The 26,815-nt window shown below is 44.3% G+C and overlaps 1 protein-coding gene across 6 annotated transcripts in view; it reads left to right on the forward strand.

Annotated features, from left to right (window-relative positions):
- Positions 1 to 26,815, forward strand: part of KIFAP3 (kinesin associated protein 3) — a 174,970-nt gene that overhangs the window by 131,064 nt on the left and 17,091 nt on the right. The window contains exon 20 of one of the 6 annotated variants that reach the window (XM_050963132.1): positions 658 to 2,297. The exons of the other annotated variants lie outside the window; for them this stretch is intronic. Coding sequence (XP_050819089.1) covers positions 658 to 727 — 70 coding nt within the window. The 3' untranslated portion in view covers positions 728 to 2,297. Of the gene's footprint in view, positions 1 to 657; positions 2,298 to 26,815 lie in introns of those variants that run through there. 6 annotated transcript variants of the gene reach the window in all.

Raw genomic sequence — 26,815 nt, forward strand, 5'->3', positions numbered from 1 at the left:
TGGAGCTATTGGAGACATTTGTTTAAATTGCCCTTCTATTCTGACCTTTTCTCCCATGTCATCTTAGCAAGCTGTTCCAGTTTGGATCTCTGAACTGACATTGCTCACAGGGTCAAATAAGAAAACTCTCATTTCAGAGAAGATCCTTCCTTGTCCTTCATGGCATCTGTAGGGTTTAGGAAAGGCTTTATTTTATGTGATATGTATGCCAAATTATGACAGACAGGCATGTGTGACAGTGCGCTCCAATAGAAGGATATACGTCATACACTGTATGGTAATCCTGTGGAATTCACTTCTACAAGAAGTTATTGAGAGATGCTTCCACCCTTTGTTGACTTTTATTTATTTCTTCCCCAATAATAATTAATAATTTTAGTAGCTTTATGTAAAGTCTGAACAAATCCCAACATATAGGGCAATGGTATAATCTGATTTGAGTAATTCTATGATTACTACCTAAAATCATCTGTTGAGAAACAGTTGAATTGGACTACGTAATTGCTCTCCTTTCCGAAGGAGAACCTCTTAGAAAGCATGTGGATTTTTTCCCCCTTTATACACCTTCCTATCTGAAACCTCACCTGCATGGCTTTTTTACATTGCTCTTTAAGGAGCACTCCAGTTCACTGCTAGCCTCTTCTTCTTCCTTTGCAGCTTGACTGGGGGAGGGATTCTCGCCATAGAAATGTCAGCAAGCCCAGCACACACAAGGGTCGACAATTAAATGACTTCCAAAGTTTGGTTTTGCTAAGACTGTTTTGCAAAATCTCTTATGTAGTGGTGACTACTTTACTATATATTTTTTAAAAGTGAAAGCACTTGTGATAGACCGTTGTGATTTATTTTAAAATGTATATGTCTATTAAAGCTCACGTATGATAGAGAAACTGAAGAAAAGAGAAGCCAGGTGCAACCCCTGGAGTCTTAGAGTATGTCTATACCACAATCGGGGGGCACGACTGCATGCAGCACATGTAGGCATATCTGACTTGCTTTAATATGGCTAGCTTGGGTACCCATTGCAATGAAGCTGTAGTACCCTGGACAAGCCCGCCTGGAATCCTGGGTAATTGGGCAGCTAGCCTGCACAGAAGCATATGCTACTGCTGCTGCTTCACTGCTGTGACACCCAAGCTAGCTGGATTAAAGCTAGGTTGGATGTGCTACACAAGTTGAAATCACATCTCTGATTGGAGGGTAGGTGTACTCATGGAGTGTGGTTCACAGCCATTCTCAACTTTAACATGGAGGTATGGCCCATGGAGATGACAGGGTGCAATTATCCATCTTGAACATCCGGGATCTAGATGGAATGTCAGAGGGAGACAATTCCTAATGGCTGCATGTTTCTATTAAAGATGAGGATGGCTGCCATCTGCTTTGTTTTTGGGAAACTAGGAATAGCCCCATCAATATCCTATCACTTTGCCAATGAAACCCTTGGTTGGGGAAAGTTTGAGCATCCTTGAGCTACATTAGATTGCTGAACCTTGAATTTCAACCTTCTGTCAAAAATGTACTTTTTTTAAGGCTTTGAATCTGATCTCCTTCCAGCTAAAAGGAATGGTAAAATACATCAAACATATTTTAAAAATAAAAAGTATTTGTAGAATGTCCTTGTTCATAACCACAATGCTTTAAAGTCTGGGGACCCATTTAAATGAAAAGAATAAATACAAACTGCAAAACTTGGTAACAGCCCTTTGTGCAGGGCGCAGGCAAATACATTCTGATTTTCCAATTAGAATTCTGTTTCTGGGAGTGCTTTTCAATATGATTGTCCCTGGAATTATCCACCTTATAGGGAGACAACCTAATTGGAAACAGCATGTACTATTACAAATGTTCTGTCCCATTTACAGTACAGAGGGTCAGAATTGTTTTCTGGAATAGACACAGGCAGTTGGACAGAAAATCCCAGTTTTCAGACGTGTCATTATCGTTTTGAACTTCTTGGCACCAGGAGCTAGGATTTCCTGATGCTTAGAGCTAATGTAAAATGCATTAGTGCTCCGAGGCATGAGCAACAGAATTGCCAGTCCCATGAGTTTGGAGTTTTCAGCCTCCCCAAATTTTAACTGGTGCTGGAAGGTAAAGCCATATTTGCTATAGAGCCTAATTAAAAATAATAGCAGCTAGTCAGGGTTCTTTTCATGTATTATATAGTGTACATTTCATCCATACAATAACATACTTCTGTAGTATTTTTATGCTTGCATTTTAAAATTAACAAGAACCTTATGTTAAGAAAAAAAAATGACACCAGTTCCAGCTTTTAATAAACCAGGGTTTCTTGTTATAAAAATCGTTCATTTTTGTACTAATTATTGAATAGTTTTCATAAACTAGTTTAGCAAATAGGATGTGAAAATTATAATGGTCCAACTTTTCTTTTTTAAATCGTCAATGTGTAGTTGCTAGGAGAAGGAATGGCCAGCTGCTGAAATGATGCATATTTCCATGTGCTTTGAGTCTGTTTGCATGAAATATATTTTTATTTGTTGTGCTTTCTGACTGGCTTAGATGTTCTAGAATGAATAGGAAGAGTTCAGTTCACTCGATGGGGGGGGGGGGGTGCTGAGGGAAGGGTCCAGATCTATCCAAATTAAGACCATCCTGTGAAATCTGAGGCAAGTGACAACATTAAGCTGAAACTGAGTCAATACCACTTGGCTGTGAAGAATCCACATTTTCCTTCTCCTTTCTGTAGTAATATCACGGAGACTCTTAAAAGTTGTAGGCTGTTATTTCCTACAATTACAGCATGCTGTACAAAAGTGTACAGGACACAAAGACAAAGTCCTTTCCTCAAGGAATTTGTAATCTACATAAACCATACAAATCAGATACAAAGGGTTCATTTTTCCATGACTTTTCAGCTCTAATGAGCACTTGCATGCATGATAACAGGCCCAATTGGTATCGGTGCCCATGGTGTAATTGCAAAGGAAGGCACTAATAGGGCTTAAGTGAGTTGTGGTAGCCAACAATTACACCTGGCCCAAGGGATTTGGTGGCATCATGGCCAAAGAAATGGACCCACCATGAAATGTTCAAAGCGGTACAGCTGGGCTCAAGCTGCCACCTCTGCACCAAAAGTTTCCAGGATAAGCTGTATCTGATAACTGCACGAGGTGACCCAACCTACGGCGGCTGCACTGTATCAAATCATTAGACCAGCCTTGTTATAGAGAGCAACCAGAGGCAAAGCGCCATTCATCTGACAACAGTTTGAGGCTGCAGCACACTCCAGCTGAGGGTCAAGAGCAGCCTCTGCCTCTGGAGTACCATCAATAAACTTTCTTCAGTACTGCATGAGAAAACACAAGAGGAAACTTGTAAGTCAAAGCAGGGCCCAATTCTGCAGTCGCATAGAATGAGCGCAGCCAAAGAAATAGCCACTATAAAACAAGTGACTTCCTCTCAGTACTCAACTTCTGTGGTCTAGGCTCTGTTCTGGGAGACACTGGGGCTGCAGGCCTACAGCTGCTGAGGTTTACTTATTCAAATAAGTCAGTTATTGAGCCAAGAGTTTAATTGAAATCCAAACTGGATTAGATACTTATAGGCACCTGTCCTGTGTCCTAAAGCTTAGGACAGGCATATCTCATTCTAATGTAAATCCAAGAAATAAATATGAATAAGGACAGCCACAGATCCATTAGATTGGATGAAAAATGTTAAGGGCATAAACTGTCGGTCATGGAGTTTCTTATACTTTCTTCTAAAGCATTTGATACTGACCACTGTCACAGACAGGAATACTGGGCTAGATAGATCAATTCCTATGTCAGAGTATAAAACTCTTTGAAGGGATGCTGTAAATGCTCATAGGCTAAAATTAGATCACCACCTCCGCTGTATTTTGAATTGGTCACCTGCTGCCCTCTCTGTCTCTGTGTCTCCATCCAAAAGCTTTGTCAAGCAGAATCTTTGTCAATTTCAGTGTCTGTCAAGTTGGCCGAGACAGTGTCAGGACAGCACAGCATCTGTTCACTTGTGTCATCATTGTAAAGGAACTCTCATTCCACATTAACATGTGCCAGGTCACCCAGGCTAAGAAGTTGGCATCTTAGCAATGCGACATCACTGATTATAGGGACCCAATACATTTTGGAAGAGCAGCTTTGAACTAAAGATGGTAGGTTTCAGGTAAGTTAGTTTGAGAGCTTGACATCCGGTTGAAAGACCTGTGTTTTCATAGTCATTGAGGTCAAGGATAGAAGAAACCACCAGATCATCTGACCTCCTGCATACCATAGGCCACTAGCACCACCCAGCCACCCCCACACCAAGACAACAACCAGAATTGAATCTAAGGCCAGGTCTACACTACCGTGGTAAATGGATCTAAGCTGTGCTACTTGTTATGTGAATAATGTAACTGAAGTCAACATAGCGAGATACACTTATTGCAGTGTTGACCAGGAGACGGTCTGCCAATGACTTAACTTCTCAGGGAGGTGGAGTACAGATATCAATGGGAGAGCACTTTCCCATCGATTTAGCATGTCTTCACTAGACTGCTAAATTGCTGCTGCTGCATCAATTGCAGCAGTGTCGATTTAGCTCTGTAGTGAAGATGTGCCCTAAGTGTTACACTCCTCAGAAGAGTAAAGTATGGTGAGCCACAGGCAGAGAACAGGAGGAGCTGCGGTGCACCAAAGTCAGAAGCCCCTGAAATGGCACGTAAGTAAGTGATACCCAGATATACAAGCTTTTTTATGGAATTATGTCCTTGTGCATGGTGCATATTTTTAAGAAAAATATATTTAATATAACACAATAAAATAGTGACAAACCTAGAGATGCTGTATGCACATTTTCCTCCATGCTTTGGTGTGCTAGAATGCAAACAGATCTTGGGGATGTGTTTTCCATTCAACTGAAAATATATGGCTGAAGGAGGTTGTTTTAACAGCTTGTATCCAGGTTTTTTCATTTGCTATGAACTGATTTTTCCTCTTCAAATGCTGGTCCCTAGCGTATTCCATTATGGGTTACCCAAGCGCACCGTGTGCCTGGAGCCAGAGAATTTGGAGGTAGCATCCATTGGTCCGTGCCTACGCCCTGGCTCACCTCGTGTCTCTGACTGAGAGGATAAAGGATAGGGTGGACTGACTGCCTCTTCAGTTACTTCTAACTGCTGCATGGCCCAGGTCAGAACCTTTCTGTGTCTGTAGCTTCAGCTTCATCCCTTAAGATAAGATTTAGATTCCTAAATAGTTTTTAGTATCTTGTACAGTTTATAGTTATAGTATTTTTCATAGATTTTAGTGTTAGATTAATATTTTGGGGGAACACTTTCCCCTCTATCTGTTTGGGTATTGGATTATGCCCAGGATTCCAGGCTTCAAACTTTGCACTTCCTGCCCTCAATACTTCTCAGTCAGTGATGACTACCAGCACTGTATGTACTGCCTCGGGAAAGCTCACATTGCAACAAAGTGAGGTGTCTGCTGCTTGTTCCCCAGCTGTACCTGAGAAGCGTGGGAACTCTGACTTCAAAAAAACCTCATGGAAAAGGTCATGAGGCCTCAATTGGACCTGGCCAGGGAACCCTGCCCCTCCCCACATCAGCCTGATTCAGCAAAGAGCGAGTCTCCTGCTGCTAAGTCCAACACTTGTGCCAGAGAATCTACCCCCCTAAATCCCCTGGCAAGATCTTCTCGGGAACACAGGAAGCACTCTCATAGGAATAAGTCTTCCTTGAAATCCACTTCAAAAAAGTCTGATTCGGCTCTGAGCAAGCCCAGCACCTCAGTCCAAGAGGACTTAGGATGTCCTAAGTCGAAGAGGCTTGACAGAAAGCCCATATAAACATCGGGCTCCATCAGTGCTGGAACACAACCTGTTGGCACTGTCCTCGTTGACACCTCCCAAACTTTGGGATCCATTGTCACTGATGAAGATGGTTCAACACCTATCTGTGGCACCATCTTCAACAGCACCCTTTCAGGCTCCGTTGGTCTGGGCAAAGACATCCTCTCTCACAACGGTGAGAACTGGATCCCATGCCACTCCACAGGACATCTTTGCACTCCTGGATCTGGAATCCCCTCGATCAGGTCTGTTCCTTTCCAGAGATATCATAACACCACCTGGGGAATTGACCGCTTGGAGAAGTTTATTGCCTTTTCCTTTCTTGAAATACAACTTCCTTTCAGTGTCACCGATGGTACCGCCTCTGGAACACGAATCAACTTTCTCCTCATCAGAAGACTGAACCACCCTACATGTCCTCCGCCATCCAAAAGACTTGCACCTGCTTGAGACCAGCCTCTGCATTGAGCTTGGAGCTGCTGGCATTCCATGCCATGGGGGATCTCCATGTCTCGCTTTAGACACTTCCTACTGGCTATATTATGGGCCCTGGGACCAGTACCCCTTGCAGAGTTGATCAGGTCTGTTAAAGTCACTCAGATTTTCTCTCTCTCTCTCTCTCTCCCCCCCCCCCCCGCCCCTTCAGAGGAGGAAAAGCAATCAATATGCACCGTATCTGACAGTTCTGCCGGAACAAACAAAACTGTCATCTTCATCTTTGAGTGAAGTGGTAACCCCTATGGCTCCTTCCCTTCTGATGAATTGAGCAGTTCCAGGATCGTCTTTGTAGAGCTACTGGTGAACTAAGTATTCCTCTTGAAGAGGGGCAAGAATCGCAGCACAAACTCCTTGACATCATCCACCCATCTGGATCCAACAAAATAGCACTTCCTGTTAATGAAGCTATAGTAGAGCCAGATAGGACTGTTTGGCACTCCCCCACTTCCTGTGCTTTCATGGCCAAGAGGTTGAAAAGAGGCAATTGTGGCCAAGCATCTTCCAAAAGGGCTAGACAGCAACACCTCCAGTCTACTCCTGAGGACAAAGAAGGTAAATGCCTAGCTTTATGGGAGAGAAAAGTCTTCTCGCATATAGACTCCAGTTCAGGACAGAATCATAGGACTGGAAGGGACCTTGAGAGGTCATCTAGTCCAGTCCCCTGCACTCATGGCAGGACTGAGTACAGTAACTCCTCACTTAGTCATCCCGGTTAACGTTGTTTCATTGTTACGTTGCTGATCAATTAGGGAACATGCTTGTTTAATGTTATGCAATGCTCCCTTCTAACATTGTTTGGCAGCCACCTGCCTTGTCCACTGCTTGCAGGAAGAGCAGCCTGTTGCAGCTAGCTGGTGGGGGCTTGGAACCAGGGTGGACAGGCAGCCCCCCATCAGCTCCCCACTCCCCTAAGTTCCCTGTGCAGTAGCTGCCCAGCAGGCTATCAATTGCCAGGCAGTTCAGCTGTCCCTCCCCCCACTGCCATATGCTGCTCCTGCCTTCTGCCTTGGAGCTGCTCGCCAAGACTCTTGCTTGCTGTCTGAGGGGAAGGGGAGGAAGAGGGGGGCTAATGTCAGGGTGTCCCCCTCCCACCTGCTCCTGCATCCTGCTTACCCTACCTTCCATAGAGCAGGGGGGACACAGGACAGGGCTCAGGACGGAGGAAGCTTGCTGGCAGCAGCTGCAGTCTCAGCAAGCTGCCCTAATTAACAAGACAGTGTACTTAAGAGTAGAGTCATCCTACTTAAAGGGGAAACGCGCATCTCTTTCTCTCATACACATGGTGTGTGTCTCTGTCTGTGATGCTGTCTCCCCTCCTTCCATTCCCTTGAGGGCTCAGCCAATTGCTAGTTCATCATTTAGCAATAAGGCATTCCCTTGGAAATATCCCATCCTCTGACTCCTCCACCTCAACCAAACTTCACAATCATCATCACTGTGTACCAGTATTAAATTGTTTAAAACGTATACTGTGTGTGTGTGTGTGTGTGTGTGTGTGTGTGTGTGTGTGTGTGTGTGTGTGTGTGTGTGTGTGTGTGTGTGTGTGTGTGTGTGTGTGTGTGTGTGTGTGTGTGTGTCTTTTGTCTGGTGAAAAAAATTTCTCTGGAACCTAGCCCCCTCATTTACATTAATTCTTATGGGGAAATTGGATTCACTTAACATCATTTTGCTTAAAGTCGCATTTTTCAGGAACATCACTGCAACGTTAAGCGATGAGTTACTGTATTAACCTACCGACCGCTATGCCTACCTTCATGCCTCCAGCTTCCATCCCGGACACATTACACGATCCATTGTCTACAGCCAAGCACTGAGGTACAACCGCATCTGCTCTAACCCCTCAGACAGAGACCAACACCTACAAAATCTCCACCAAGCATTCTCAAAACTACAATACCCGCACGAGGAAATAAGGAAACAGATCAACAGAGCCAGACGTGTACCAGAAGCCTCCTACTGCAAGACAAACCCAAGAAAGAAACCAACAGGACTCCACTGGCCGTCACATACAGTCCCCAGCTAAAACCTCTCCAACGCATCATCAGGGATCTACAACCCATGCTGGACAATGATCCCACACGTTCACAGGCTTTGAGTGGCAGGCCAGTCCTCACCCACAGGCAACCTGCCAACCTGAAACATATTCTCACCAGTAACCGCACACCGCACCATAGTAACTCTAGCTCAAGAACCAATCCATGCAACAAACCTCGATGCCAACTCTGCCCACATAACTACACCAGTGACACCATCACAGGACTTAACCAGATCAGCCACACCATCGCCAGTTCATTCACCTGCACGTCCACCAATGTAATATATGCCAGCAATGCCCCTCTGCTATGTACATCAGCCAAACTGGACAGTCGCTACGGAAAAGAATAAATGGACACAAATCAGATATCAGGAATTGCAATATACAAAAACCTGTAGGAGAACACTTCAACCTCCCTGGCCACACTATAGCAGACCTTAAGGTGGCCATCCTGCAGCAAAAAAACTTCAGGACCAGACTTCAGAGAGAAACTGCTGAGCTTCAGTTCATCTGCAAATTTGACACCATCAGCTCAGGATTAAACAAAGACTGAATGGCTTGCCAGTTACAAAACCAGTTTCTCATCCCTTGGTTTTCACACCTCAACTGCTAGAAGAGGGCCTCATCCTCCCTGATTGAACTACCTCATTATCTCTAGCTTGCCTGCATATATATACCTGCCCCTGGAAATTTCCACCACATGCATCTGAGGAAGTGGGTATTCACCCACGAAAGCTCACGCTCCAAAATGTTTGTTAGTCTATAAGGTGCCACAGGATTCTTTGCTGTATTATCTAGACCATCCCTGACAGGTGTTGATCTGCTAATAGCCAATTACCAGGCACTAATGCCCAAGAACAACTTTGTGAACTATTCCAAGTTTATAGACTTCACTAACAGTCTGCCACAACAGGACAAAGCTTGTTTCCAGTTGAGAGATGAAGGCAAACTAAGAGCAAAGACTGTTCTCCAATGCACAGTTGATGCTGCTGACACTTCGTCTAGAGCCATGGCTCCTGCTATTGTTATATGCAGAGTGTCATGGCTCCATGTGTCAGGGTTCCCTAGAGAGATCCAGAACACTGTGGAGGATGAATCTGTTATTCAGTCAGAAGATGAACAATTCCCTCCATACTCTAGGGCTACTCTTCAGTCTCTGATATATACACCTGTCCCCTCGAGGAAATTCCGTTGATAATTGCCTAGACCTAGACCCATGGCTCAACATTTTTTTCATTAGAGACCCTCTGAACCATCACACACAAGGCAAAAGGTTCAAAGGACCTACTTCCCTGCACCTTCAGCAACAGGCTTGGCATCTAATCTTAACTCCCAGTGAGGCACTACTTTTGATGGGACCTTGAAAGCTGCAAGCTGCTAAGCCCAACATTGCCCAATCTTCACATGCCATTTGGAGGTCATCTAGCATTCTTTCTCATACCTGGAGTGCAATAAAAATAGACTAGTGGGTGCTGAATATCATCCATTCTGACTATAGAGTTTGCATCCACATCTCTTCCACAAGCCCTTTCCCCTTCTCCCTTTGGGGATCATTCTCACAAGACAATTCTCAAGCAACAGGTGGACTCCCTATTAGAGCAAGGAGTGATAGAACATGCCCCCCCCCCCATCAATACTAAGTGAGTAGCTTTTCCTTGACATATTTCATTATACACAAAAAGAAGGGCAGCGTGAGACCAATTCTCAACCTCCACAACCTCAGCCACTTAATTTGCAAATTCAAATTTCATATGGTCACACTGGCCTCTATAATACCATCCCTAGAAAAGGACACGTAGTTTACAGCTCTGGATACTTTCATGTAGATATTCATCCTGCTCACAGATGCCTCGGCAGATGCATGGTAGGCTCCAATAATTTTCAGTACAGAATACTCCCTTTCAGCATGGCAACCAGCTCTAGAGTCTTCACCAAAGTATTCTCGATAGTGGCAACTCATGACAGACACTTCAATCTCTTTGTATTCCCCTGCCTTGACAACTGGCTCCTTGTTGCTAAGTCATGCCAGAAGGCCCATGCATCAACTCCAAGGATGCTTCACCTCCTCTCTTCCCTGGGTGGGGGGTCAGTCTAAATGCAGAAAAATCTGTTCTCCCTGCCACAGTCTCTGGACTTCATCAGGGCCACCCTGGATTTGGTCCCTGCAAGGGTATGTGTGCCCACAGACAGATTTCAGACTCCATTGTCATTGCCTTCAAGCGTGGCTTCAGTCATTATACTCTCTAAATTATCACCCAATGAACTTCATGATAACAATTCCTGCCAAGGCGGCGGCTTCCCTATTGTGGTGAACAAATCCTTGACAGGTATGTGTGGGCATCTCCTGTTTTCCCTCCTCACCAGACAGCACCATTACCACAGGCACATCTCTTTCAGTTGGGGAGCCTATGTGCTCAGCCATACAACACATGGTACCTGGACACCCTGAGAGTCCAGGATGCACATCACCATTCTGGAGTTATGAGCAATCCAGAAGGCATGCAAGGCTTTTCTTCTTTTCATCTGCGCTCACCACATCCTGATACTTCGAACAACATGGTGATCTTTTTCTACATCAACAATCAGGGAGGAGTGAGATCTGTCTCCCTGTGTGCAGAAGCAGTCAGCTTATGGAACTCGTGCATCAGCAACCAAATCAACCTATCAAATACCTACCTTCCCAGAAAATGAAATACACTCAGACTCCTTCAGCAGGCATTTTTCAGCCAACCATGAGTGGGAAATCCATGTCTGAGTACTATGCAATATCTTTAATCTACGGGGAACCCCAACGAGGGATCTGTTCACCTCCATAACAAACAGAAAATGTATCACATACTGCTCAGGAGGAGTTCTAGGTTACCACTCCCAAGGTGATGCTCTACTTTCTTGGTCAGATCACCTGAGCCATGCATTCTCTCCACTATTGCTTCTGACAAGAGTTCTATGCAAAATCCAGCAGGACAGGTAACAGATTATCCTGATTGCCTCTTACTGGCCCAGACAGTTTTGGTACCTGGATCTACAGTGCATGTCATCCTGACTACCAATCGCCTTCCCAAGATTTTCTGAGCTTCTGACCCATGGCAAGATCAAGCACCCCGATCCATATTCACTTCACCTCAAGGCTTCTTGTGAGCATCAAAGGACCATTTTCTCCTCCCGCAGAAAATGCAGATATCCCTCTCATTTTAGACTATATCCTTTCTCTAAAGACATCAGGCCTATTCATCAGCTCCTTATGAGTCCACCTGGCAATGATTAGTGCATGCCATCTTCCTTCCCAGGGTTACCCAGTCTTTACTCACCCACTGATCACCAGATTTTGAAAAGGCCTAATTAGAACCTTTCCACCTATTCGCAAGCCTGCCTCTCAGTGGGACTTGAATCTTGTTCTCTCAGCACTCACAAGGCCATCCTTTGAACCTCTAGCTTCCTGCTCCGTGTCCCTTCTCTCCATTAAGCTATCACCTCAGCCAGAAGGGTTGATGAGCTTTGATTGATGATGGCAGATCCTCCTTACACTGTATTCCATAAAGATAAAGTTTCGTAACATTTACACTCTGAATTCACCTCCAAGGTTCTTTTGGAATTTCACTTGAACCAATCAATTCACTTATCTGTGTTCTTTCCTAAGTCTCACACTTCCTCAGAGCAACGGAAACACCATGCCCTTTGTGTCTGGCAGGCTTTGGCTTTTAACTTACCCAAAACAAGACCAATCAGGAAGTCTCAGAAACTATTCATCACTGTAACAAAAAGAATCTGGGATAAGCAACCTCTACCCAGAGGATCTCCAAATGGATCTCTGGCTGCATTCTACTCTATCAACTATTGAACCTTCCGCCTTGTGTTGTCCTCCTCCCAGAGTAAGAGCACAAGCAGTGACTATAGCATCGCTTCAGGAGATATCCCTCCTTGATATCTTTAAAACAGTCATGTGGGGCCCCATTCACACCTTTGCGAGACACTGTGCCGTCGTCTAAGACTCCTCTGCTGATGCCTCCTTTGGAACTGCTGTCCTTCACTCAGCCCTATCGTCTATATCCTCACATCCTCTTACTACTTCATTACTGCTTGATTACCACAGTGGAATACAATAGGGATCATCACTCGAAGAAGGGGAGGTTACTCACCAGTAACTGGAGATTCTTTGAGATGCATGGTCCCTATCTGTGTGCCACTACCTGCCCTTCTCCTACTTTGCTTTGGATCTCCTCTTGAATTGCGGTGGAGAAGGAACTGGAGAGGTGGTCGATCGGTCCCACACTTATCCCCTTTGTAGAAAGTACAAGGTGAATGTGGGCAGACCAGTGGACACTACTTTCAAATTCTCCGGCTCCGGGTGCATAGTGCGTATAAGTAACCCATAGCAGAATACAGATAGGGACCACACATCTTTACTTACCCGTAACTAGAGGTTATTAATCTGCCCTTTTGTGATTTAGATTTCCATCTCTGAATCTCAGTACCATCTTCCAGAAACTGATGAGCATTAGGCAGAAATTGGAAATTTTCATGTTGTTAAATCTAAATTCAGGACTCTTGGTTCTGATAAAACTTTCACTCTGTATTAAGAGCTTATTGCAGCAGCAAAAAACAAAAAAACTCACCTTTGACTAATATAGTGACAGTGTAGTGTCTCAGTTGAAGGAGAGAGAAGACATCTGAAAGATGTGTTCGGGATTATATGCCATTTGTTCATTTATCTGCATTCAAATGTTAATGACATAAATGTCATAGCTAAATATCTTGTAATGGAAACTTCCACAGGATTCTTTTTTTCCTGCAGGAAAAGACAACGTTTTAACTTATCCTGATGAAGCTTAGGTAATGGCACAAACTTAGTATTTAGTAAGTGCCAGTTGCTTGTAAATACCGAGAAACTGGGAATTCTGACTAAGCTATCTGTAATGTTAGACAAATAACTAGGAATAGTGAAAGTAGCCCAAGCTTTCAATTTTTCTTTCAGAAAAACTTTACGAAATACCCTTTTCTCAAATATGGGGTCCTGTAACGCTGGACAGAATGTAGCAGAGCTGCCAGTGCACAGCCTTCCCTTTCTTTTTTCATTGAGTCAATGATTTCTGTATATATGATGATCCTGTATGTGCACTAACATGTCCTTTTAGCAGAGGTCTAATTGTAGCCTCTTCCCACAAAGCAGTGAGGGTCAAACAAATGTAGTTTCATGGGGTGGCCATCTATCTCAATACCTAAGTGGATGATTGCCTAGATTTAAAGCCAGGGAATTATAGCTGTGTTCTTTCTTTCTCTGGTGGATCATGTGGAGGACTGGGAACCAGAAACTCTTCCACTCTGCACTGACTTCACTCAGGCCTGGTTTACACTTAAGTTAGGTTGACATAGCTACAGGGGTCAGGGAGGTAGTGGTCTACACAGAGAGGAAAAACCCCTTCTGTTGACATAGGCTGTGTCTACATTACAGAGTTGTGCCAGCATAGCTATGGTGACATAGCTATGCTGGTGTAGTCTCTGTAGTATAGACATACCCTTAAACTCTGCCTCCTTTTTTAAGGTTGTGTAGTAAAGAGTCACTTACTAAATGGCTGTAAAAGTGCTTTGAAAATGATAACTAAATACTACATCCCTACATGTGCATACACAAATATCCCCCACATTTAATTCCTTTTAGCCCTGGCAGTTGTAGCTATATTCTTTTGTTTCAGTTAGACTTGTGCAGGACAGGCACACCATCCTTGCGCCATACATTTACACAGCACTATAGTTTAGATTTGTCCTCTAAGGAGGAGCTCTGCTTCAGTTTCTGTCCTGCAGAATCAGTTTCTGAAGCAGGGGAGCCATACCCACGGAGGCCAGAAGGGGGATCATTCTAAAACGGTTCTATCTTTTGTGTGTTAAGCCTACTTTATTGATGCACTGACTTTTCAGTCATACTCTGGTTTTTGAGTTTGGTTAAATTCTTTTTTCTTGGGGTGGTCTTCCTATCAATTCAGCATCTGACCAGAAGGTTACAGGTTACTCCTGAAAGTGATGGGCTAATACATTGGTTTAGTATGGGCAGGCAAAGCAAGCTGCCACACCCAGCTTACCCAATGTACTTGCAGGCCTGACTGGCAGGCTTCCTAAGCGGAGGCTGCCCTGTTGGACGTGGTTTGGTAAGATGTACCTGTGTACTGGAGACTTCTTAAAATTAACAAGCACTTGTGGTCCAAGCCAGACCTAAAGCCAGATCTGCACCAGCAATAGTCTGATGTACCTATGTGCATGTTGCCCATTAGGAATAACAGTAGCCATGATTGTGGATGCAAGCAGTTGTACTAACATCAGGCATGCATTTTTTTTTCTTTGGGAATGGTGTGGTCTCATAATTACTGGGTGAGGTTCTTTGGCCTGTGTTATGAAGATCAGCCTAGATGATCTAATGGTCTTTTCTGGCTTTAAGATCTATGAAATAATGCCAAGGCACTAAGATTTTGAAAAGGACTCTGCACTGACCTCAAACTGCTCCCATTGAAGTCAGTGATAAAACTTCTGTTGATTTCAGTGGAAGCAGAGTTAAGCCAACACTGAGCATTTATGAAAATGCCTCCTGGAATTTCTAAAGACGATAGATTGTTATAAATTGCTAAAATCTGCATGTAAATAGAAAGTAAATATAAAAATGGCTTCTATTCCTATGCTGCTGCTGTGGACATTGTGGAAATCTTGCATGTAGAGTAGTTACTTCATTAACTAAAGCCTCCTTTACCACTTGAGAAAGAGGGATGATGCAGAGCTGTAAAATGGAATGATAAATGGTCTTATACTGCAGTCATAAGTCTGGGAGTCTGGAGGAGACGACACAGTGAATCTGTGGGCTCTGAGGCAAGTCACATATGTTCTCTGTGCCTTTTGTTTCCCTGTCTATAAAGTAGGGCAAATGCTTACCTGCCTTGCAGGTGGGGTGTAGGGCTCCATGTATTAATGGTCTTTAAAAAAAATTGTCCTTGGATAGAATAAACTAAAGCTATATTAATTATATGACTTTACTATGGTGGTGTTTGTTTTTTACATTTCCATGTTACCTTTTTTGCTTTATTTAAACTTGATTAACAAGTGACATGTCTTTGCCCTTGAAATGTATTCAGCAGAGTGATATTCAGCTTCTACATTTGGACACTATTCAATTTGCAGTTCCCAAGGAGAACTGAATTAGGTTTTATTAGTAAATTGGGCCCATAACATTGTAGCCAGGTTTTATTAGTTTATCACACATCAGCATTAGCAAATTGTAAATCCCACTCACATGAACAAGGAAAAGGCCTTAAAGAGAGGCCCAGGACCAGTGAAGTTTCTGGAGTAAAAGGTATTTATCCTGGAAAAATACTCTAGTGTTAACACTAAAGTCAAATACATATTTAACATATTCTAGTATAAGATCGACTGAGTGGGATCACGAGGCCGCACCAAGTTTGACACATTTTCATATTTCCTTAGGTCTGACTAGTTATTGTAAATTTGTGACATTAACAGGTAGCGTGTTCCTAGAAGCACCAGCAAGGAACTTGGTCCATTGTTGGGATTCTGATTGTCTCGTGAAAGGTTAATGGAAAGACTCCAGTTGATTTCAGTGGATATGAATTGTACTCAGTGTGACAATTCAGGCTATCTTGGATTTATGCAGGGGATCTTTCAAATGTGGCATCTAGTGTGATCTTGTTATATTGTCAATGTGTAGTAGGCTTCTGATTTAGATTATAGAGCCTGTCTATGAAGCTAAAGTTAGTCATTGATAGAAATTGGTAGTAGTGCCCTGATCATGTTATAACACAGTTTGATCTCACCTGTATCTATAGGATCAAACCATGTTATTACAATGTGGATGTTTTTACAGCCTTCTAAAGACCAGAGGCCTGATCCTATAAGAATCTTTGCATGAGTCAGTGGGGCTCCCCAAGGAGCTCATTGCAGGATCAGTCCCCAGTACTGACTCTAGTTTGGTGCTATCCAAACAAGGAAGAACCAATTCAGTGGTGTCCTAATGCAGTGAAATTTCCTGTGTAGACAAGCACTTAGGAAAGGTCAAAAGGGGCCATTAGATAATCTAGTCTGACCTCAAAAACACAGGTGCCACCTTATTACACAGTAAGACGCAGTCCTTGCACCTAAGAGCTGATGCTCTAGAAAGAGGCAGTCAAAGGGTGGAAGGGGAAAGGGGCAAAGAGAAGTGAAGTAACTGATTCAAGGCTGTCTGGCGGGGCCTGGAATACAACCCAGGACTCCTGACACCTAGTTCAGTGCCCTATCTGCTGGACTGCACTGTATGGCCCATAATTGTGCGGGGTCATATTGCAATTGTTTTATGTGTGTTTTGTTTATTACTCTGAATAATTTGAGTAGCACTGTAATAAATGAAATAGCTTGGTCATGAATATTGTAATTTGTAATCTTTTCAGCGAGATGCCGATTCCGTTTGGGAAGAAACTTGGCATTGAGCCTTTAATCCATTTCAGCTCTTAGATCAATAAATTGTTTGGGCCAGTTATGACTTGTGGTGGCTCTTAACTGTTTTCAGTTACTTTTTATTCTGCTGTATTCCACCTGCATTAGGACTGACTTAAGCAATAAGATTTAGTTGGCTAATAATAATTTAAAAGAATATCAGAACACTGTAGCAGTAAGATCAAGTCCCTTGGAATGTCTTACAGCCCTCCCCAAATCTGGGTCTGTCTCTTTTGAAATGTAGCATTAATTAATTCCCACGTTCTGTCTGCTGCTCCTAGCCCTTCCAGATGTGCTGCAAGGAATAGACTGGCTCCTGGGTTACAAGCCATCTGGGTTCTGTAAACTGATTTGCACTTACATTAAACAATAAGTGAACAGAATGTGGAAGAGTTATTAAAGCAAATGTACATTGCCTATAAATCTCCAAGTAAAATATTAAAATGTAGTAAATAAAACTGGAATGTGCAAATGAAGACCTGCCTGTTTTAATGAGTTTAGCTCTGACCTTCATTTTCACCAAAAGAAAATAATTTCTTCGTTTTATTTTTCTCCTTTAAAAAAAAAAATCAAACTGCTTACAGAAGTATCTGAGACAAAAACAAGGAAATATAATGTTCTAAACTTGACTGGTCCAAACCACTCGAGCTGCTGTGGCAGCTCATAAAACTGAGAGTAGTTCTTAACTGGACTCTGTTTTACGTTGCCAGAGTGAATTTTCCTAGCAGGAAGTAGCCAGAAGGTTTATTTAGTTTCCAGACTGTGGCTTTGATCTCTCTTTTCTGTCACTACTCAGGTTACATAGCCCTTTTTCACTGCAGTAAATCTGCAACAGTTAATGAGAATAAAATTTCCTCCTTCTCACTGATCACATGCTGTTAAATGCCAAACCACAGCCAGCAGCATATTTGCAGAACTCAGCTGCACTGTACAAAAACAGTACAATCAGTTTAATCTTGTTGTCTTTGTAATTCATTTTATTGAGCTTTCCTTTTTTATGTGACCTATTTTACCAAGACAAGTGGTTGCAAGGCCAGACCTGGAAGAAAGATTTAAAACTGTGATAAACTGAAGGGAGTTTTGGATATTATGTGCAAGCATGCTCGCAGGATTAAAAATTAAAATTTAGGCCTAAAAAGCCCAGCCCTTTTGTGCAGTAAGTTAGTGGGATATTTCTTCAAGGTTACAGCGCATGTTCAGCGCATGATATTCAAATTCACATATCAAATTAATTATATTTCAGTTTTTGACAGAATTTTATTGGTAGTAAAATTTTACTACTGGAGTTTGTTTTGCCAATCTTGAGGTATTTAAATGTGAGCCAGGCCCCTAAGATAGTGATATTAGTTTTTAGATACCATGAGATTTTTAAATTCAGATTTATTTGTCTTCCGGGGTTCCTATTTTCAAGGCTTTCTGCACAATCATGAGAATGAGAATTTTTTTTATTTAAAGCTGAGATTCCTGCATAATAAAGATCCAGGGCCCTGGAGTCCAGAAATCCATGTGTGCATATCTCATCCTTGATACGATCCCTTAAAAAACATTCTGAATATGGAGAACTTCTGGATGAGCAAAGATTGGTGTCAATTATTCATTTAAACTACACTAAAATTTTGGATGACTTGGGTCAGACTTTGTTGGAGCCCGCCCTCGTGTGTAGCCAGTAGGGTGACCAGATGTCCCGATGTTACAGGGGCAGTCCCGATTTTTGGGTTTTTTTCTTATATAGGCTCCTATTACCCCCTACCGCCCTCCCAGTTTTTCACACTTGCTGTCTGGTCACCCTAGTAGCCAGTAGAATTTGGCCCATGATCTGTATGATCAGTAACATTCTCTTAATATTTGCTGCATGCTCCAAATACTGAATACTACAAATCCCATGGTAATGGTTACGTAAAGAAAGCAGTTTTAAAAGATCTTCACATGCAGTGTAAGTCAAAGTAAAACTGACTGTTTATTTCAGCATATTTCTGGGCTTTTAATTGTCTTCCAGTCTTTTCATGCCATGTTTTGTCATGCTGTAGCAGGGCTCATGTGATACGAAAGACTAATCGTGATGTACTGGTTAGCTAGCAAGGAGCCCCTGGCACCAGGCTGCCAGCCCCTTGGTGCTGACAACTGGGGACAACACTGTTGTGTAGGGACATGATGGCATTATTCTCTTAGGGAGCCATTTTCAAAACATACCTGGGGAGAATTGCTTTTTTTCTCCACTCACTTTTCAGCATAGCTCTGATCCTGAGGCATCAGCTGTGTCTGGTCCCTGGGAGTTGCAGTAAATGTGTAAATGAGATGGGAGTTCAGAATACACCAATTGTACAACAGGAGTAGCTTCCTGACAGTGAAAATTGCATTCCCAGAACCTTTCCTACCAAGAGCACATCTTGCTCAGGATATCTTGTGAATAATCCAGCACATGTGGTGAGAAGCATGTGGGAAATGGAAGAACTAGTCAAAAGTAAAACTTTGAATTTAAAAACTTGAGCCAGATTCCGTACCAACAGCATAGTTCCACTAATGTCCAGGGAGCTACACTCATTTACACCAGCTGAGGATCTCACCTTTTGTTTCCCTGAGGCTACCATACTGAGTATAAAACTGCCTTTAGTGGAGTCCATTGATATGGTCAAACCAGCTGTAATACTAGTTTAATATTGCGATATGAACCTCACCTATTTTCAGTATTAATATAAAATATTTTGGCCTATCCTTAGCCATTTTGGAGAACTCCTCCCTTGCTTCTCATGTTTTTTGTCCCACTGTTTTATTAGTTTTAGAAGTGGATACCTCAGCTTGGTGGGATGATGGCTCTCGGAGCCAACTGGAAGGGGAGCATTTTCTGTGCAGTGGAACTCAGAGCTCTTGGATTCTGTTATTGCTTTGACTCAGTTTGTGACCTCTGTAGATCATTTAGCTTCTGAACCACTTTCCCAGTCTGTAAAATGGGTGTAATGCTCACTTACCACAAGGGAGAAACTGTGAGGCTTGTGAAGTAATTTTTGTAAAATACTTTTGTAATCCTCAAATGAAAGTGGTTGTAGATTTGCTCAGGCATTATTGTGCTTGGTGCCAGATTACTCTGTGTATTTATCCAATATTTGTGAATACATTGGTTCTTTTGAATTTTGTTGACTGTTCTTTTGCATGGCAGTAAATTGTTGTTGTTTAGTCTTTCTGGTGTTTAAAAACATTACAGCAGAATCAGATTGGGGTTTCAAATCTACGTTGGGCTGATCTGTTTTAGATACTTATGGTCTCTCCATTACTATAGTATCCGAGCACCTCACAGGTCTTGTCTACACTGGCAAGTTTCTGTGCAGTAAAGCAGCTTTCTGCATTGTAACTCCTGAGGAGTACACACTGCCAACCCATTTAGTGTGCAGAAACTGCACAGTTGCAGCGCTGTAAAAAACAAACAAAACAAAACAAAACAAAACCACCCTGATGAGAGATGTAGAGCTTTCTGTGCCGGAGATGCAGCACCACAGTGCTAGTGTAGACACCATGGTAGATTACAGCGCTGCTGTTGGTCTCCAGGAGGTGTCCCACAATGCCTATTCTTGCCTCTCTGGTCATTGGTTTGAACTCTACTGCCCTGTCCTCAGGTGACCAACTGTCATCTCCACCCCATACATTCCTTGGGAATTTTGAAAGTCCCCTTCCTGTTTGTTCGATGACACATGCACTGGTCTCAGTGCATCTTTCCAGGTGGCCATGCCTGCTGCACACACTAGGTGAACCCAGGGCCGGTGCAAGGATGTTTCATGTCCTAGGCGAAACTTTCACCTTACACCCTCCCCCATCCCCAAGCCCCCGCCTTGAGGCGCTCCCCCCACCCTGAGGAGGCCCCCCACGGCAGCTCCCCCCTTCGCCTGAGGTGCCCCCCTTGCGGCAGCTCCCCACCCTCCACCCTGAGGCACTCCCCCCCCCCCCCCCCGCTCCAGCTCACCCCTGCTCTGCCTCCACCCCGAGCACGCCATGGCTGCTTCACATCTCCCGCCTCCCAGGCAGGCACTGCAAGCCTGAGAGGCGGGAGAAGTGAAGCAGCCAGGGTGTGCTCGGGAAGGAGGCGAGGCAGAAGTGAACTGGGGTGGGGAGTTCCTCTGTGTGCTGCTCCCCCTTACTTGCTGCAGGCATCCCTCCCCGCGCTCCCCTGCCCCAACTCCCTTCGCCTAAATGCCGGCGGTGACTGGGGCGGCCGAAGATCCGGCCACCACCGTCGCTGCCAAAGAAAATACTGCCCCCAAATCCTAGTGCCCTAGGTGACCGCCTGGGTCGCCTAAATCATTGCACCGGCCCTGGGTGAATCCCCGCTTGGAGCAATGCCAAGTTGCTGACCTCATCAGCGTTCGTGGAGAGGAGACTATCCAGTCTCAGGTGTGCACCAGGTGTAGGAATTATGATACCTACAGACAGATTTCATGATGCATCACAGAAAGGGGCCATGACTGGGACACACTGCAGTGCAGGGTCACAGTGAAGGAGCTGTGGAACGCCTACCACAAAGCATGGGAGGCAAACCGCCACTCCAGTGCTGCACCCACAAACTGCTGGTTCTGCAAAGAGCTGGACGTGATAACTTGGTGGTGACTCCACCTCCATTGTGAAGTCCTTTGTGGATACTTCATTGGCTCACGTGCCAGTCGAGTGGACTGAGCCAGGATGAGGAAATCTTGGACGAGGCTGTGGAGAGGGAGGGGGACTCAGAGGCAGAGGACAACTCGGAGGCCAGAGAGACATGCAGCCAGGAGCTCTTCTCTACCCTGGAGGAGGCTAGCCAGTCACAGCTGTCGGATCTTGGCGAAGCGCAAACAGGAGAGGAGGCCCCTGGTAAGTGGCTTTGATTTTGTGACTTGCTGAAGCAAGTTGTTGGGAGCAGGAGGGTTGCAGAAAGTAGGCTTGTGTCTGCATGATGAACATACCACATGCCTAGGCTGAGCAGTGGAACAGGGTGTTGATTGACTCCCTCACTTCACAGGAATCTGCCTCAGAGATCTCCAGGAAACTCTCATGATGATACTGGGCAATCCGCTGCAGTAGGTTCTTTGCCAAAGCTGCTTTGTTTCTTGCCCCATTAAGGGAACTTTCCCGCAGCACCCTGTTGTCCCTGGGGGTGGAGGACCATTGCTGCACACAGGTGAGCTGCATAGCTGCCCTGGCGGAAGCCACAGTCTTGGAGAAGACCCTCCCTTGATTCCCTGCTCACCCTCAGCAGTGAGATATCTTCCGTAATGAACACAGCCTGTGAAAAATGTGGGGACAGGAATGATTATAAGGCCCCCCCTACAGTGCTGACTCTCCCCAAGAGCCACGTGCCCAGTGTACAGCAAGGTCTGGGAACACTGATTTCCCCTGCCCCTGTGGCTTCTCACCATTTTTGGGGTCTTGTGGCTCATGTGTGGTTGCCTGGGGTCAGCCAGTTAGGGACAGTTATATGAATAGTGGCTGTGTTTAAAATCACTGAATCAGTGGTCTGTGTATTGCAAACAATACTGCTTCTGTAAGATGTTGCGTTTTGGCTTCACAGATATGACCTTGGGAGCCCAGCCTCCCTCTTTGTTATCGCCGGCTGAACGGCTGCACAGAATTCGAAAGCAGCCATGAAGAATTAAGGACGACTTTCTGCTTGAGGTCATGATGCACTCCGCAGCCGAAAAACAGGAATTGAAGGAGTGGCAGGACAGCAAAAAGAGGGACCAAAAGGAGAACGCAGCATGCCAGAGCGAAGCCCCGGAGTGGCTCTTAAATGTTATGGAGCGCAAAGCGGACACACATGTTTTTAAATAAAAGAATTGTTTCGATTTGAAAGCCATCTTTATTCTATTAATTGAAAGCAAACAGAGCTCTTTAAAGCAGCAGGTAATTTTCTTAAACCTTCATAGTGCATCATCTTCACCAATCACAATCACCTCCTAGCATTACAAGCACTGCACTCCCGAACATAGCAACAAATATAAGTGGCTTTCAGCTTCAGATTGCTGCCTCAAGGCATCCCTGATGCTTGTGTCCCCACGCTGCACCCCTCTAATAGCCCTGGTCTCTTCAAATTCAGCCTCAAGGCGCTGAACCTCAGTGGTCCACCCCTGAGTGAAGCTTTCACCCTTCCTTTCACAAATATTGTGGAGCATACAGCACGCAACTATAAGCATAGGAATATTGTCATCGACCAGGTCCAACCTCCCATATAGGCAGTACCAGCGGGCCTTTAAATGGCCGAAAGCACACTCAATAGTCATTCTGCACTTTTCTCAGCCTGCTGCTAAACCGCTCCTTGCTTCTGTCAAGGTGCCCCATGTATGGCTTCATAAGCCACGGCATTAAGGGGTAAGCGGAGTCTCCTAGGATCACAGTAGGCATTTTGACTTCCTCTATGGTGATATTCTGGCCCAGGAAGAAAGTTCCTGCTCACAGTTTCCTGAACAGGCCAGAGTTCCAAAAGATGTCTGCATCATTCACCTTTCCGGACCAGCCCATGGTGATCCACAAGCGCCTGGAGAACCATAGAGAAATACCCCTGCCGATTAATGTGGCTAGGTGGTCTTCTGCCAGAATTGGAATAGCAACCAATTGGTAGCAGTCTAAGGTAGCCAGCTTCCACAGTGCAATCACCACGCGCCTTTCCAAAGGCAGGGCAGCTCTCATTCTCATGTGCTTGTGCCGCAGGGCTGGAGTGAGCTCATCACACATTCCCATGAATGTGTCTTTCTTAATCAGAAAGTTCTGCAGCCACTGCTCGTCGTCCCGGATGTGCTTGATGATGTAATCCAACCACTCAGTGCTTGTTTCCTGAGTCCAAAAGCGGCATTCCACCGTGGTCAGCACCTCTGTGAATGCCACAAGCAATCTCGTGTCATAGCTACTAGCCATGTGGCGAGATCAACATTGCACTCCTCTTGCCTTCATAGTTTAAGGAAAACTCCACTGCCACTCAAGACGTGTTAGTCAGCGATACTGGTCAACAGTGCGGGATCCATTCTTGGAGACAGAAGAGGCAGAGCGTGCAGTACACAAACAATCAAAGATGACGCCAAATGTGGACGGGAGCACAGGGATCTTGGGATGCGAAGTAGTGCATCACAGGGCATTGGGATAGGACCCAGAATGCACTGTGACCCTTTCTACCTTCCCACAACTCTTAGCAGCAGCAGAAGAGGAGGAGGTGCTCTGTAGGATAGGTGCCCATACTACACCGCTCCGAATACTGCTGCAAGTGTGAATACGTTATTGCGCCAGCACCTGACAGTGTGAACACACAACAAGGATTTCCCTTCAGCGCTCTCTGAGCGGCACTGTAACTTTGCCAGTGTAGCCATGCCCACAGTCTTCAATGTATTTATCCTCATAGCACCCCTGTGTGGTAGGGAAAGTGCTGTTCTCTCCATTGTGCAGATGGGGGCACATAGGCACAGAGAGTCTAATGACTTGCCCAAGGTCACTTGGAATCAGTATCAGAGCAGGGACTTGATACTGGGTCTCCCAAGTCCCAGCCTACCCCCTCACCACTGAACCATCTTCCATCACTCAGCAGAGATAATAGGCTGTGCTACTTTTCAATAAGACATACTGGGTTCTGAATTTTTAATTCAGAGCTTTTGTTTTAAGACCAGTCGGCTGTGAAACATTTAAGAATCACTTCTCAGCAGTGAACTCTAGAGCTCTTTTCCCCCTGGATACATGGCTGGACTTGGATGTCGCAGACAATGCTCATTTTTCCACAGTTCTCAGCTTTTGCTATTGGCCTATAATTAAATGGCTGGAACAAGAAAATTTTGTTAAGATGCTCTTGGACTTTTTGCCAAATGGCGTCTGGAAACTCGATTTAATCCAGTGTTGTGAGAGCCGGACATATGGGCTCCTTGGGGTTAATCCGTTTTAATGAGTGACAGGAATAGGTTTGATAGGTTTCTCTGATGCGCCTCCTCCTTTCAAAGGTTAGTTGGCCAAATCTAATGGTCTCATACCTCCCACTCTACTCTACTGAAGGCAGTTGTTTTGCTTAGGACATAAAGACAGCCCTGTATTAGGTCAATACATGAAACTTAAGTCTGTGCTTTCTAAAGTGTTCCCAGATATGGAAGGGATTCTGTCACACACTAAATAGCTTGGTGAGGTATTAGTTATGGGTTCTGTCTGGTTGCTTTACACAGCATCTTTCTCTTTTGGCTGATTTAACAATTCGGGCTGACGACATTAACCATATTTAAAGAGAGTTCATACCAAGTGCTGGGTCTGCTCTTCAAAGCCACATGATCAGGATTTTTAGTCTGTTGATTCTGCCTAGTTATAAACCCTTCCCTCAATACCTTCCACCCTGAGTATGCACCTAAAAAGAGGCCCACAAAAAGCTGCCAAATATTCAATGCAATTCGTCCTTCTCTGAGAAAATAAATTAGCATAGTGTAATAAAATCTTTCTGGCTGGTGACAGTTCTTTATTAGAGTGATTTCCTGCTGTCAGTTTGTGGATTTTTTTTTCTTTTTTCAGCAGGCAACACAATATAACGTTCCAGTAATTAAAATGGCTCTTCCAGGGCCATTGTGACTAGTGTGGTGTCATTCATGGGCTCATTACGTTCCCACAGGCACAGGTCTGCACTCTTTTCACTGACAGTACAGGCATGATCTAATTAGGATTTGTTGTAGCTTGTCTTAGAGAAAAGGGGGAGAATAACAGGTAATGCTGCAGAGTTTTGTGTGAATCTGTGCCTGTCAATCAGGATTGCAGTACCATGAGAGACCTAATTAAACATTTCTATTTAATGGTCTGATCATTCACTTCCTCCAGTTGAGACTTCTCAACCATGCTCTGGCAGCTTGGCCAAAGAAGTCCAGCAGCTCACTGATGCTTTCAGAGCTGACAGGTTTCAGAGTAGCAGCCTTGTTAGTCTGTATACGCAAAAAGAACAGGAGTACTTGTGGCACCTTAGAGACTAACAAATTTATTTGAGCATAAGCTTTTCTGGGCTACAGCTCACTTCATCAGATGCATAGAATGGAACATATAGTAAGAAATATATATACATACAGAGAACATGAAAAGGTGGAAGTAGCCAAACCAACTGTAAGAGGCTAATTAATTAAAATGAGGTATTATCAACAGGAGGAAAAAAACCTTTTGTAGTGATAATCAAGATGGCCCATTTTAGACAGTTGACAAGAAGGTGTGAGGATACTTAACATGAGGAAATAGATTCAAATTCATGTTCTCTGTATGTATATATATTTCTTACTATATGTTCCATTCTATGCATCTGATGAAGTGAGCTGTAGCCCAGAAAAGCTTACGCTCAAATAAATTTGTTAGTCTCTAAGGTGCCACAAGTACTCCTGTTCTTTTTTCAGAACTGAGTGCATTGTCACACAATCCCCATCAACCCATGCATGCACACATTGCTACAACTGCTAACGTATGTCAGTTACATTACTGGTTTCTTTGATCCACTGTATTGTGTCCAGAAGGAGTTTTGATCTGGAAAATGGATGAACCAATCTATGACTAGCTAAACTCCAGGCTGTCTACTCGATCTTGTAACATTGGAGCAGTAATGTCAATTGAAGCTTTGGTCACTTGTTCGAGGTGGCGGCAACAGGGGTGTCTCATACCCCTAACTTCAATGGGTAACACCAAAGTAGGGTGTGTGCAGAGGCTCTGATCACCACCACCACCACCATGGAACAGGTATTGTACTCTGGAGACTTGGAGAGTTACAACTTGCGGAGTCCCCATGAGTGTACCAGAGAGGGGGTTTCTCGCCAGCAATTGGACAGGGTTGTGGCGTTTGGAATGAGTGTACGCTGAGGACCCACAATATTTGAGTGGGGTCCTCCAGACTCCTAGCTTACTGCTCCTTCAGGACCTCTGCTGCCACTGGTTAGCTGCCACCTCAGTGTGCTGCCTCTGAGGGAGGAGATAGGGGGCTGATTAGTGTCATGTCATTGAAATCATTGGTGTTACACCGGCATAAAAGCGGTGAGTCAGGCCCAGGTT

Source organism: Gopherus flavomarginatus, chromosome 7 (assembly GCF_025201925.1).
Source record: "Gopherus flavomarginatus isolate rGopFla2 chromosome 7, rGopFla2.mat.asm, whole genome shotgun sequence".
In the NCBI taxonomy this organism is placed as follows: domain Eukaryota; kingdom Metazoa; phylum Chordata; order Testudines; family Testudinidae; genus Gopherus; species Gopherus flavomarginatus.